Raw genomic sequence first — 14810 nt, 5'->3', positions numbered from 1 at the left:
AAAAAAAAAAAAAAAAGATCCTACCTGTTTTCTCAGTATTGTATTGTCAGGGTAACTACCAGAAGCTTAACTAACCTTAAACCACTTCTCAGTTTAGCAATTATTGGGAAGGAGAAATGCAGAAACAGGTACAGAATAATGTGGTTGTGTTGTATTTCAGGAGAGAAAAAGACAATTTCAGTATGAGCAGAGTTTACAAGTAATTCAGAAAAATTAGCTACCAATTTAAGTAACTGGGGCTGGGATACATATAGCTCAATGAAAGAGTACTTACAAAATTTGATGTATTCTGACATTTTCTCTTTCCTTTCATATTTTTATTTTTTAGTACCAGGGATTGAACTTGGGTCCTTGCGCTTGCGAGGTAGGTGGCGGAACCACTGAGCCAAATCTCTGGCCTCCTTTCCTTTTATTTTAAAATTTTTTTTATGGTACCAGTGATTGAACTCAGGACCTTGCACTGTCAGGCAGGCACAATGCCACTGAGCTACAACCCTGGCCCTCCTTTCCTTTAAAAATTTTTTATTTTTTGTGGTTCTGGGAATCAAACCTAGGGCCTCATGCATTCAAGGCATCTGCATTTTTTTCTGTTCCATTTAATTCTACATGAAACTTTTTTGCCCTACAGATTGAATCCAAAGCCTTGCAGATGCTAAATAGCACTTTTGAGCAAGTAATGCATGGCTATAATCCCAGCACACAGGAGACTGAGGTAAGAGGACAGCAAGTTTGAGGCCAGGCTGGGCTACACAGCAAGACCTTCTCTAAACAAATAATGAGAAGTGGCTTAAATTATTTAAGCCTCTGGTAGTTACTTTCACAACACCATACTGAGAAAATAGGTAGGAGTCTCTCTCTCTCTCTCTGAAACTTGTAAATAATGTTTGAGACCCAAAACCTGGTCTCACACTTCCTGTCTCTCTTTTTTTTGGTTTTTTGAGACAGGGTCTCACTATCTAGTCGAGACTGACCTGGAACTCACTATGTAGCCCAGGCTAGTCTCGAACTCACAGCGATCCTCCTGCCTCAGCCTCCCAAGTGCTGGGATTACAGGCATGTGCCACCACATCTGGCCTGTCTCTTATTCAATATAACTAAATTAAAAATGATGGTTGTACCATTTAATAGAACACATCAGCAAAACACTGACCTCTGAGTAATCCCGTAGATGCCAGTGTCGTTAGGATATACTATAGAAAGCTGACTTCATTAATGCCTCCCTTGTGGCTGTCACTCTTGTGCAGAAAAAGAAGCCTTGGGGTCTATACCATCCTCCATCGATAAAATTTTAATCTGGTCAACTGGCACTACCAGTAAACTTAGTCAAGGTTATAAAATACATACAGAGAATTTATTAGACTTGGTATTCTAGAGGCACTGGTCACTAGTTTTCACCAGTCTGCAATGAGATGAGAAAAATAAGGCCTATCATTTTCATACAGCTGATTTACTCCCTTAACTGCACTGACTTTTTAGCCTCACACATTGCCACACACCTGGAATCCCAGCACTAAAAAGGCCGAGTTAGAAGGAGCACCATGAATTTGAGGCCAACCTGGGCTCTACTGTGAATTCAAGGCCAGCCTCAACTATACAGTGAGACCCTATCTCAAAAAAAAAAATAAATAAATAAATAAAAGAAAAAATTAAAAAATTTAAGATGTGACAGTAAATGGCAGTTGTTTTCTGATTTATTTTATAGTATGATGACATTAAAAACTGCAATCCTGTTGGTTCCTAAAATTATTCTGAAAATCTGGACTGATCCACCAAAGTCCAAAAGACGACTGATGTCATTTAACCTCTTATTCATTCATTTGACAAATATTTTGAGGGGCTATTGTGTGCTAAGGGCACAATAAGAAAAAGGCAGCTATCTGTACCCTCTTGCTTACAGTGAGAAAGGGACTTGGTCATTGTAGCATAGTTTCTAACAAGTTCAATAGCACTAGGTCTCCTGAGAGCAGGTCTGGGAGAGACTCTGTCTAGGGAACCGATCTCCTACTGAAAGAAAGGAAGCCCAGCTGTCTTAAGAAATGCAGAGGCGTGTGCCTGCCCATGAAGGAAGAAAAGGGAAACCAGGGAAGACTGTTTAGTCCTGGGAATTTTAAGTAGTTTGTAGATAGCTAAAGTATGGGTGCCCTGTTGTATTAGTCAGCCTTCCCATAGCTGGACAAAATATCCATGACTAAAGGACAGGTTTAATTTGGCTCATGGTTTCAGGGGGTCCAGTCCACGGCCAGCTGGCTCTAAGGTGGAAGTTCCATGGCAGAAGACCAGGCAGAGCAGATGCTTAGTTCACTGCTACTGAGAAGCTCAGCAGGGCACAGTGTCAGAAAGGAACTGGCAATGGATCAGTTATGGACCCCAAAGTCACACCTCCATGACCCCCAGAAGTGTGCTTTACTAACCCCCTAGGTCAGTGAGGGTGAACTCACAGAACATGTTATTAAAGCTCTAAAAGGTTCACTATCATTGCCCTAGATCGATCCCCAAACCATCAAGTTGACTTTAACTGTCGTAGCTTTGGGATTTAAAATGTGGTGAAGGAGCTGGGGGAAAAGCTCAATGGCAGACCACTTGCCTCCCATGAGAAGCCCTGGGGTTCTACAAGAAAAAATGTAAAATAAATTAATAAATAAATAAAAAGGGGTGATGGAAGGAAGTAGGCCAGCTAAGAATTTTTTTTTCTTTGCCTAGCATGTTCTAGGCAGACTCTCTATCACTGAGTGACATCTCCAGCCCTGACTTTTTTATTTATTGTAAGGTCACTTAAAACATGTAAAAATTCCCAATGCTCTGGGAGGTTGAGCTAGAAAGATCACAAGTTTGAATCCAGCCTGGTGACTTTGCCAGATCCTGTATCAAAATAAAAGGTTGGTTGGGGAGAGCGCAAAAGGCCTTGGGTTCAACCCCCAGTAGTACTGAAAAAAAAAAAATTTCCAAATTCAAACCTAGCTTGGAACAGTTTCCAAGATCCTCTTGCCTCAGCCTTCTAGAGCGCTGGGATTACAGGTGTGCAGCACCAGGCTGGCTGGGTGCAAAGTGATCGAAGTGGGGCTTTTGGTCATTTTCAGAATAAAGTATTTTAATTTACCAGAGCATGTCTACCCCACAACTATAGTTTTCACAGCAAATATACTTTTGCAAAGAAAGTTGCTTATTTTTTTCTGTACTATAAGGTTTATAATTTTTTTAAAAAGGTTTAAAAATTTAGCTTGTTGGGGAATTGGTGACTAGACGTTGTTTTCTACCTTGGTCACAGGTTTCACGTCGCCCACGCTGGGCTTGAACTCACAATCCTCCTGCCTAGGCCTCTGGAGGGCTGGGAGTACAGAGTTCAGGTTGAAACGAAGCTGAGTGGCGTCTCCTTCTTCAGAAATTTACTTCCCCCGTCAGAGTAAGAGAAACCAGTTAAGTGTGCACCGATGGCGGCCTGCTCGTCTCCGGAGCGGCGCGGCGCGGCCTCCGGACACGCGAGGGAGCTGTCGCAGCTGCCTTCGGAGCAGCGTCTGTTGTCGCGATATTCTTCAGACCGGAAGGGCGAAAGGTGAAAGGTCACATTGACGGCGCGCCCCGCCCCGTACGCCTAAGTTCTCGCGTGAGTTGTACTTCCGCCCTTTTGGCTCTCTGAGCAGCACCATGGCGGTGGGCAAGAACAAGCGCCTTACGAAAGGCGGCAAAAAGGGAGCCAAGAAGAAAGTGTAAGTGTCGATTGCCATAGTTTCCTGCTCTTTGGGGTCCTACGGGGGTCAGCGGGTGGGTTCTCGATGGCGGCGTGCGCCGGACGGCTAGGATGCAATTGGATTCCTCGGGCAGAGAATGGTCGGGACACCCTGTGCCGCGGTGGCCTGGCTCGCGGGTACTTCGTATCGCCGGTCGGTTGCCTTTCCTCTGCATTCTTGGGCCCGCGGCGTGTGAGGCTTGTGGCCGCCCCGATTCGGGGCTGGCGTGCGCCGTGTTGTGGGCTCTCGGGTCGCGTAAACTTAGGCTTTTTGATGCCACTCGTAAGAGCCGGAGTCTAGGGAGTCACTGTCCTTGCTCGCTCAGGACCCCGTAGCCCGCCTTTTGTGGGCCCTGAGTGCCTCCTTGACAGGCTCTCAGGAGGTCACTGAGGGTGTTACCAGTTCCTGTCTTCGGACTCCGGTAAAGTTCACAAGACGTGCAGAGTACTTGAGGACAGAGAAAAGTCTATAATTTCAGAGGATCGGGTCAGGACTGAGAGGAGATCTGCGGCCTTTGCCTTACTATGAAAGAAGCAACACCTGCTGCACTAAGTTGCCAGTTAGTAGCGTTTAATGTTAACGGTGTTGCAATAAGAAATCGCAGCAGTACTTTATTTGCAATGAAAACTGAAGCACTTGTTTTGAAATCCAGGGTTGATCCATTTTCTAAGAAGGACTGGTATGATGTGAAGGCACCGGCTATGTTCAACATAAGAAATATTGGGAAAACACTAGTCACCAGAACTCAAGGAACCAGTGAGTATCTTTGGTCTGTATTTTTCTTGTTGGGGCATGTGGGTGTTGTGAGCATCTGGATCAACTATTGGTCCTGTGGTGGAAGACTGGACTTTGCAGCTCTCCCTTGCAAATTGGGTATCTGGTGTGCTTGTTCTTCATACACATGCGATGCTTTTAGAACTTAAGAAAATGTGGGATTTTGAACATAATGGATTCTGCCAACGAGGCATTACTGTCTAATGAATTTGACAGAAGTTAAGGTCTTTAGAATTTGAAATTAACATCATTTTAACTTAAGTTGATTTGCCTGACTTGAAAGCTTGTCTGTGTTTATGTGTTTCCTGTTCACAAGGCATGATTATTGTTTTGTAGAAATTGCATCTGATGGGCTCAAAGGTCGTGTGTTTGAAGTGAGCCTTGCTGATCTGCAGAACGACGAAGTTGCCTTTAGAAAATTCAAGCTAATTACTGAGGATGTTCAGGGCAAAAACTGCCTGACTAACTTCCATGGTATGGATCTCACCCGTGACAAAATGTGTTCCATGGTCAAAAAATGGCAGGTGAGACCGAAAGTTCTCTTCGAGTGCTTAGTGTTTGGGTTGTGTGTGACCAAAGATGGCATGGTGTGGGAGGAACCTATGCTGGAGTAGAGGTTTGAATTTTAAGAACTTGATCTCTTGGTGTCACACGAATACTCTGGGTTTGGCCCTCCTGAGTTTATGCTTCATTGAATGACCAGCAGCACCCTAATTTACATACATGTTTAAAATTGAAGCCAAGATTTTTACTGGGTTGTTACAACAGGGTGTTTTGGGCCTGTTACCAACAGGTAGGTGAACCAAGAGTTTTGCCTGTCTTTAGAATATCTTGGGATCTGGGCTAACCTATTACCTGTGGTAAGAGAGCATAATAGTGGCAAAGCCTGGGTTGAAATCATGGCATTTTGGGCAAGTCACGTAAGCTTGCTAGGACTTCGTCTCTTTATCTGTAAAATGGAAATTATTTATTATGAGGATGAAATAAGTGCATACGAACATGATTAGCATGGTGCTTGATGCAAAGCACGCAGTAAACAGTATCATTTTGGAAAATAAGTACATTGATTCTGATGTATCTCTGTAATCACCTCTTGGTGGTATTTTGCGTAGGAATGAATGATGACAAAATGGTTTGGTCCCAGAGGATATAAACTGATTATATCATTACATTTATTCCTGACATTCCTCTAAGATTTTATGGTTGCGTTTTTGGAAGTGTTTGGCTGTAATTGCAGTGAGATGTATTTTTTCTTTTTATGGTGCTGAGGATAGGATATGTTTTCTGTATTGTTTTGTTTTTAAGATATGGTCTTACTGTGTGTGTAGTTCAGCCATTCCTTGAACTTTTCACAGTTTTCCTGCCACAGCCTCCCAGGTGCTGGGGTTACAGACCTCTGCCAGCACACTTGGCTGGATTGTATCTCTGTAATCACCTCTTGGTGGTATTTTGTGTAGGAATGAATGATGACAAAATGTTTCGGTCCCAGAGGATATAAACTGATTATATCATTACATTTATTCCTCACATTCCTCTAAGATTTTATGGTTGCGTTCTTGGAAGTGTTTGGCTGTAATTGCAGTGATATGTATTTTTTCTTTTTATGGTGCTGAGGATAGGATATGTTTTCTGTATTGTTTTTTTTTTTTTAAGATATGGTCTTACTGTGTGTGTAGTTCAGCCATTCCTTGAACTTTTCAGTTTTCCTGCCACAGCCTCCCAGGTGCTGGGGTTACAGACCTCTGCCAGCACACTTGGCTGGTACATTCATTTTTAAAACTGAGGGAGGGCTGGGGATTTAGCTCAGTGGTTCCACTGCCTGCCTGGCAAGCACAAGGACCTGAGTTTGATCCCCGGTACCCCCCCCCAAAAAAAAACCCTGAGGGATTTAGTTTGCAAAATGTAAGGAAGACAACTCTTGTTTTTAGCCTTAAGATGGCTTTGTTTAAATTGAAGCAACACATTAATTATGGATTTTAATTATATTTTAGCTGTGAAATTAAATGTTGAATCCTTAGCATACCCTCAGTGTAGAAATACTTGTAAAGGAGTTTTTAAAAGTATATGTTTGATGTTAACAGCAGTATTTGAGTTGTTCAGAGTCCTTTTTTTTTTTTTTCCTCTCGGTACTGGGGATTGAACTCAGGCCCTTGAGCTAGCAAGGCAGGTGGCAGAACCACGGAGCCAAATCCCCGGCCCCCTGGAGTAATTTTATTGATGAAGTCGAAAGTGTAGGTGTTCATGGGGTAGAGTCCTGTGATCCAGCCTTAGAACCTATTTTCTTTTACCTTGCCTGGTTCTTCTGGTGAGAAGTGGCTAGTACAGCTTATGTGTGCTGTATATGGAAAGGTGTGGGTACAGTTGAGAGGACTTGGTGTTTCTATGTTGAGTTTTAGGGGTAGTGAGAATTGGGGTTTAATGTCTCTTGGTAGATTCAATGTAGTTAATTCTGTAAACTAGGTACTGTATAAGAAGTATTGATATTAGGCTAGGCATGGTGGTGAGTGCTTATTCTATCACTGTGCTGCTAGTTTGAGGCCATCCTGGACGACATAATAGGACTGTGTCTAAACAGGTGTGCTTGTGCTTGCCTGTAATCCTAGCCCATGGGAGGCTGAGGCAGGAGGATCATTGGGAGTTTGAGGCCAGTGACCCTGACTCCAAAAAAATCCCCTAAATAAATAATAGGGCTGTGTCAAAAAATAGTTTGTAACATTAAAATCTGTTATATGTGACAGTGTCTCTTTCTGTCCAGACTATGATTGAAGCCCATGTTGATGTCAAGACCACCGATGGTTATTTGCTTCGTTTGTTCTGTGTTGGTTTTACTAAAAAACGGAACAATCAGATACGGAAGACCTCTTATGCTCAGCACCAACAGGTCCGCCAAATCCGGAAGAAGATGATGGAGATCATGACGCGAGAGGTGCAGACAAATGACTTGAAGGAAGTGGTCAATAAATTGTGAGTGTTCTTCCTTGTACAACACAACCGCAAATGGCTAATGATCCCTGGGATGAGTGAAGGCATCTGAGACAAGGTGGAATCGGACCCCTTTTTAAATCTTCTATGAATCCCAATTAAAAATTCCTTTAAATGTGATTTTTTTTTTAAATAAAGTTTCCAGAGCAGATTGTGTGGCTTGAAGGACGGGATGTTTTGGCTTTAGTCAAAACTTCCCATAGTGATTGATGGGAATAAGTGATGAAAAAATGTTTCGGTCCCAGTTGATGTCCACTGATAACTGTTACATTTTTCTGATATTCCCATGCAGTCTTCTGATAGCTAAGAGGGTGTAATAGAAAAGGTATAATAAGGCTAGGACTCCAGAAGACTTGGATACTAATTTTGTTAGTAGGTACTTGTATAAGTCTGTTCTTCACCTATAAAAGGGACAATAGTAAAGCTTAATGAGGATTTCTGGGGGTTAAATGAAGTGTGAAGTGTGTAGATGTATTCTAAGGCTTTCCTTCGAAGGGAAATTGCTTGATGGGTGTCATAGTGCAGGCCTGTGATCCCAAATACTTAGGTGGAGGCAGGAAGATCACATAAAGGGCTAGAGATGTAGCTCTGTGTTGCCTGTTCAATCCCCAGTACCCACCTAAAAAAGGAATGCTATATCTCATGTGTAAGAACCAGAACATTGTTCTTGATTTTTAAACTCACTTAACCATCACTGTGGTTTGCAGGATTCCAGACAGCATTGGGAAAGACATAGAAAAGGCTTGCCAGTCCATTTATCCTCTTCATGATGTCTTTGTCAGAAAAGTAAAAATGCTAAAGAAGCCCAAGTTTGAATGTAAGTGACATAAAATTCCTGAAAGAAAAAATGATGGTACCAAATATAGACTTTTAAGGACAAATAATGGCTTTTTTTCCATTCTGTCCCTTGTATTGAAGGTCATTGTTTCAAGGTGTAATATAACGATATTTTTCCCCCTTTCAGTGGGAAAACTGATGGAGCTTCATGGTGAAGGTAGTAGCTCTGGGAAAGCTACTGGAGATGAGACTGGAGCTAAAGTTGAACGAGCTGATGGATATGAACCACCAGTCCAAGAGTCTGTGTAAAATCCATATGTTTAATAGTGATAAATAAAATGCTATTTGTGATGGCTTGCTTCTGAAGAACATTCCTTTTAAGTCTAATAGTGTGGTGAATTGGATAACTAATTTGAACAGTGAGTTTGGGTAGGTGGTAAACAGTTTTGAGCTTTTTGGTTTGTGTTTTTGGTTTGGGGAATCACACTCAGGACCTTGCACTTGCCGGGCATGGGTGATACCACTGAGCTTTTTGGTTTGTTTTGAGACAGTTTAGGTGAGAAAGCACAGATTTTCTTTACTTAATCATCTGTGTGCTCTGTCACATAGTTTAGGCTGCTCATGAGTTCATGTTGCACCTCTTGCCTCAGCCTCCCAGGTGTTGGGATTACAGGGTTTTTGAGCTTTTTATAGATTTATGCAATACATTGTTGAAAATGTACTGCACCATTTTAAGCTGTAGTGATCTGGAATCATTACATAAAGGATAAAGGTATACTTGGTACTTTTTTAAAGTGTAGGAATAATTGATAGCTTCTGAGGGAGAAGGGGGTGGAACTTAACCTTTTTGGAGCATGGTGCTGGGTCTTGGTGCAGCGGAGGACAGACGTCAAGTAGCTATAAGTACTTTTAAGTTTTGTGTGTGTGTGAGTGCCTTAAGGTTTTTGATGGATCTTAAACCATTTGGAAGTCTTGTTAAAAGTTGGGCTCAACCCTCAGATTTTTATTCCACAGTTCCAAGGCTGTGATGGTAAGCCTTTCAGCAATGAATGCTCAAATGGCAGCCTACATAATTATTGCGCAACGCCAGCACTGCAATCAAATATGCTGAGGTTTCCATTTAGAAAAAATAACTCATACATTAACATCTTTTGGAAGAAAAATAACACAAGTGCTATAGATTTGCCACCACTGTTCTGGGGAACAGGCTGAAAACTGGCATTTTTCACAAGTTTTTAGGAAATGATAAATGGCCCAGGGAAACACTGCATCAGACTGAAAAAAATGAAAACTACAATTTTTAATAAAACACCCAAATATGTTTGCCTCAACAACAAAATGCTCAGATAACTGGGCCTAAGTGTATTACTAGGCACCTGCATTAAGACCTGAATTTGGTTAAAGAAAACTAGTCCATAAACTAACATTGTGAGTGTTTTTTGGGTTTTTTTTTTTTGCTGCCCATTACCCAGTATGTCCCCCACCCCAATCAGCCGTTCTGTTTCATGCCTTATTTCAGGTCTTCAGTTTTCTCATTTTTTAAAGTAAACTTTATTTTACCCCTCCTTGTGTACAAAAGCTTTGTTTCTGTTTTCCTTCTTATTTTCACTTTTTTTCTTGTCCCTTTTTCCCTCCCTCCCTCGTTCCCCTTCCCATGTGAACAGTTGCTTCCCATTTCCCAACATCCATTACACATTTCAGTCTCTATTCCACTTTTGCTTTCTCACACCAGAGAAAAAAATGTATTTAAACATGTCCGACTTATTTCAGTTAGTATAGACTCAAGGTCCATCCATTTAGCTAGAAATGTTTGAAGTTCATCCTTTATGTCAGAGTAGTACTCTTGTATTAAAAATATATTCACTCAGCTGATGGGCATTTTGGCTATTTCCAAGATTTAGCAATTACAAACTGCTGCTATAAATGTGGGTGTGCCTATATCACTGGGGTACTTTGCTTTTAATTCTTTCAGGAAGATACCAAAAAGGCATAATTAAAACTTAGTTTTAATTCTTTGGTTTTCTTTTTTTAATGTTTTGGTACCAGAGATTGAACTCAGGACTTTGGACTTGTGAAGCAGGCAGCAGAACAACTGAGCTAAATCCTCAGCCCAAGTTTTAGTTCTTTGAGGAGTCTCTGATTTCCACAGTGGTTGTGCCCGTCTGCACTCCCACCAGCAGTGGAGATGGGTTCCTTCCCCACAGCCCCTCCAACATTTATTGGTTGATTTCTTGATAACAGCCATTCTGGAGTGAGGTAGAATTTCAGTATTTAAATTTGCATTTCACAAATGACCAGTGATGCTGAACACTTTCATGTATTTGCAGTTTCTAATCCATCTGATAAGTTTATTTCAGATGCCCATTTTCCCAGTGAAGACTGAAAATTTAATAGTTCAGTAGTGTAGCTGGATACAGTCAACATTAAAGCAGCATCCCTTTACACAAACTCACAGAGAAATTAGGTGAACATCCTTCACAACAGCATCTAAAATGAAATACCTGGGAATCGGTGCAGTGAAATAAATGACCTTTACATGGGAAACTTACAGAACTCTGAAAAAGAAATTGAAGAGGATATAAGAAAATGGAAAGGCTGGGAATTTAGCTCAATGGTTCTGCCACTTGCAAGTGCAAGGTCCTGAGTTCGATCCCTGGTATCAAAACAAAGAAAATGGAGAGATCCTTAGTTCTTGGGTAGGAACCAATATAGTGAAAATGGTCATATTTCCAAAATTGTTACACAGATTTAATGCAATCCTGACCAAAATACCAATAGCATACCTCACAGAATTAGAGAAAATAAACCTAAAATTAATTTGGAACCAGAAGAGACCTAGAATAGCAGAGGCACTTCTGGGCAACAGAGGCAAGGCAAGGGGCATCACAATCCGTGACTTGAAATACTACACAGCTACTGTGATAAAAACCAGCATGGTACTAGCTGAAAACAGACCTGAGGATCGATGGAACAGATTAGAGGATACAGAAAAACTCAGTCACCTCATCTTTGACAAATGAGCCTAACACTTTGCTGGAAAAACTGACTGTCCTCATGATAAGGATTAAAACTAGACCCATGTCTCACCATGCACTAAACTAAAGATGAATTAAAGATCTAAATGTTAAAATGGAAACAAATCTGCTGGAACATAGAATATGTAGAACTCATGAAGACACTTGTGTAGGCAAGGATTTTATGAACAAAACCCTGACTGCACAGGAATTATAACAAGGCAACAACTGGGATCTCATAAAAAAGCTTTTCCACAATGAAACCAGCAACCACCATGTGGGGGAAAAACCCAAAACAAATGCTGGCAGGGCTGTGAGGACGAGAACCCTGCTCCACGGTTGGTGGGTGTGTAGACTAGTGCAACCACTGTGGAAATCAGTGTGATTTCTAAAACGAGAGGTTCCATTTGATCAGCTATCTGCCTCAGTATATTCCTGAGTTAATTACGTACCACAGCGATATATGCAAACCCACATGTATAGTTGAAGATTTTAATAACTAAATAAGGGAAACAGCCTGAATGCCCAACAAGCAATGAATGGATAAAGATGATATATTTATACACACAATGGAATACTACCCTGCCATAAAGAATAAGCTTGAGACATTTCTAGCTAAATGGATGCACCTTGAGACCACATTCTTTTTTTTTTTTCTTTGGTACCAGAGTTCAAACTCGGGTCCTTGCTCTTGTGAGGCAGGCGGCAGAACCACTCAGCTAAATCCCCAGCCCTTGAGACCATATTCTTAAGTGAAATAAATTTGACACCCTTTTTTTTTTTTCTACTGGGGATCGAACTCCAGTCCTTGAGCTTGCAAGGCAAGTGGCAGCACCACTGAGCTAAATCCCCGCCCCCAGACACATGTTTAAACACATTTTTTTCTCTGGTGTGGAAACCAAAAGTGGGAATAAAGACTAAAATGTGTAATAGATACTGAGAAATGGGAAGAAAATGTTCAAATGAGAACAAGGAAGGGAGAAGGGGGAAAAGATTGAAGGGACAAGAAATAGAATAGAAAGAAAATGGAAACAAAGCTTCTGTACATAAGGGAGGGTAGGAGAATGGGAAAATGATATACCGCATTCCCTATGATGAATGTTATCGTTGTGTATATCTACAATGTACCAATAAAGAAAAAAATACCTGAGGTAATTCAGCTTAAAAAGAGGAATGATTTATTTCTGCCCAGCAGGCAGAGTCCAACACCGAGCTCGGGGAACCTAACCCATGGACATCCCCTTTGATGAGCCTTGTGTTTTTGCTGACCCCCGGGCTGTGGCCAGTGGTCCACCCACCTGGTCTGCGTCTTGAGAGACTGGACGTGTAGCTCAGTCAACCCTCTAGCACTGTGAACTGCAGAGGAAGTCACCAGCTCCGACTCACGTAGATGACTGGTGGCAAATGCCCGTTCTCTGATGAGAATCACTGGATTCAAGCTGCTGGTCAGCATCTCCTGGATCGTCCACACTATGGCAGTGCACCCCAGCACAGGCTCGGCGCACAAGAAAGAACTCTTTCTCGTACATGGCAGTCTGTTTAACTTTCTTTTCCATACACGCCAAGTCTTGGTGACTCCTGTGAAAGCTGGAACATTTATCTTGAGGAAAATGAAGGCGTATAACGCAGGGCATCGCTCCTGACTACATCGGACCTTGGGCCCCTCCAGGTGACTGCTGCTGTCACATCTTGAGGTTACAATGTTGCTCTTCCAGTCTCATCTGACTTTGGACATGCAGTTGTAGCTCTTGAAACTGATCTGTTTTCTGTCTTCCGACCACAGGGTGCCTTTTGTCACAAAGGTCACCAAGCACCGAGCCAAAAGTGACACTTGAAGAATATTTCATGCTTCCCACCACCCACAGACCTGTGACATAGTTGAGCATGTAACAGGCTTCCAACTAAGTGGCACCCGGTGGCCCACGCCTGTAGTCCTAGCACTCTGGGAGGCTGAGGCAGAAGGACCACAAGTCTAAACTTAGTGAGACCCTATCTCAAAAATAAAAAAAGACAAAAAGGGCTGGGGATGTAGCTCGGTGTAAAGGCCCTAAGTTAAAAAAAAAAGATTAACTATGTCTGTTGCTTCCTGGTTAACAATGAGAAAAAAACACGTGCATGAAAGAAAGGACGAGAAAGGTACAACTTTTATGGCAGTGGAGGAAAGCAGTGCTGGCATCCAGAGAACAAACAGAGGAACACCAATCCCTAGGTCAGTTTCCCAGCCTCGGCACTGTTGATACTGTATTCACCTCTGTGAGGTGACGAGGATAGTTAGCAACATCACAGGCCTCTACCCAGTAGACAGATGAGGTAGAAATGTCCCCGAGGAGCAGACCCGCCCTTGACCCCCGGCCGTGGTCTCCACGGAGTGGCACTGCAGTGAGAATCCACCGGGCTTGTCACTCCTGTCCACACACTAGGATGGAGAGAAACTCGGAGACGCGGCCGGTCCTAGGCTAAGCTGCCGTGTCCCTGCCACTGGCAGCAGCCCCAGACCAACACAGTTTGATTCACTCTGACCCCTGAGGTCTGCGTGACCTTGGGTCATGTCATGTATGGCAGCTGAACCTACAGTTATTTGGTGACATTGCCCTGAAACTTAAGTGATGTGGAGATGATATAAATCAGATTTAACAGGAAACCCTGAGTGCGAGGGGCACTAGGAGTTGTATTTTTGCATGTGAAGACAATAATGTGCTATGAGATAGATGTGTCTCCATTGAGCAGAGATTTTCTTTTTTTCATTTTCTTTTTAGCTTTATGAGACAGAATTTTGCCATGTAGTTCAGGCTGGCCTTGAACTATGTAGTCAAGGCTGGGCTTGAACTCAAGGCAAGCTTCCTGCCTCAGCCTCCTGAGTGCTGGTGGATTACAGGTGTGCCACTACAACCAGTTTATCTTTAATTGCAGACAGTGACCTCAAAGGGTAAGGGATCAGTCTAAACTCCCTTACCCAGATGATAACGAATAGCCTGGCCTGAGAATACCTCACGGTGCCTAAAATAAGGCAGACCCACTGGCCCCGCTGGATAAACCCTGAGTGCGAGGGGCACTAGGAGTTGTATTTTTGCATGTGAAGACAATAATGTACTATGAGATAGATGTGTCTCCATTGAGCAGAGATTTTCTTTTTTTCATTTTTCATTTTCTTTTTAGCTTTATGAGACAGAATTTTGCCATGTAGTTCAGGCTGGCCTTGAACTATGTAGTCAAGGCTGGGCTTGAACTCAAGGCAATCTTCCTGCCTCAGCCTCCTGAGTGCTGGTGGATTACAGGTGTGACACTACACCCAGTTTATCTTTAATTGCTGACAGTGACCTCAAAGGGTAAGGGATCAGTCTAAACTCCCTTACCCAGATGATAATGAATAGCCTGGCCTGAGAATACCTCACGGTGCCTAAAATAAGGCAGACCCACTGGCCCCGCTGGGGCTTAGTCATGGCAGGCTGGCTGGGATCTCAGCTAGACAGCAAGACTGGGATCAAGCCTCCACGCCGGCTTCAACGGCTGCTTTGAGTGTGACTGAGAAAGGCTGGCA

At 42.6% G+C, this 14810-nt stretch overlaps 1 protein-coding gene and 3 non-coding genes across 4 annotated transcripts; all 4 read left to right on the top strand.

Annotated features, from left to right (window-relative positions):
* Positions 1-3597: 3597 nt before the first annotated feature.
* Positions 3598-8617, top strand: Rps3a (ribosomal protein S3A). Its single transcript, XM_010618794.2, has 6 exons — positions 3598-3704; positions 4378-4481; positions 4836-5023; positions 7255-7463; positions 8189-8298; positions 8446-8617. The coding sequence occupies exons 1-6, from the start codon at positions 3643-3645 to the stop codon at positions 8565-8567; spliced, it is 795 nt and encodes a 264-aa protein (XP_010617096.1). The 5' UTR covers positions 3598-3642; the 3' UTR covers positions 8568-8617.
* Positions 5613-5685, top strand: LOC117284663. The gene has a single exon (XR_004515756.1). It is a non-coding gene; the product is annotated as a small nucleolar RNA SNORD73 (small nucleolar RNA).
* Positions 5958-6030, top strand: LOC117284662. Its single transcript, XR_004515755.1, has one exon. It is a non-coding gene; the product is annotated as a small nucleolar RNA SNORD73 (small nucleolar RNA).
* LOC117284661 lies at positions 7696-7764 on the top strand. The gene has a single exon (XR_004515754.1). It is a non-coding gene; the product is annotated as a small nucleolar RNA SNORD73 (small nucleolar RNA).
* Positions 8618-14810: the final 6193 nt, after the last annotated feature.

The sequence above is a fragment of the Fukomys damarensis genome, unplaced genomic scaffold (assembly GCF_012274545.1).
Source record: "Fukomys damarensis isolate Sample0158 unplaced genomic scaffold, DMR_v1.0_HiC HiC_scaffold_38, whole genome shotgun sequence".
Lineage (NCBI taxonomy): Eukaryota > Metazoa > Chordata > Mammalia > Rodentia > Bathyergidae > Fukomys > Fukomys damarensis.
Note: the sequence above shows the minus strand (reverse complement) of the source record. Positions and strands in the feature narration are given on the sequence as shown.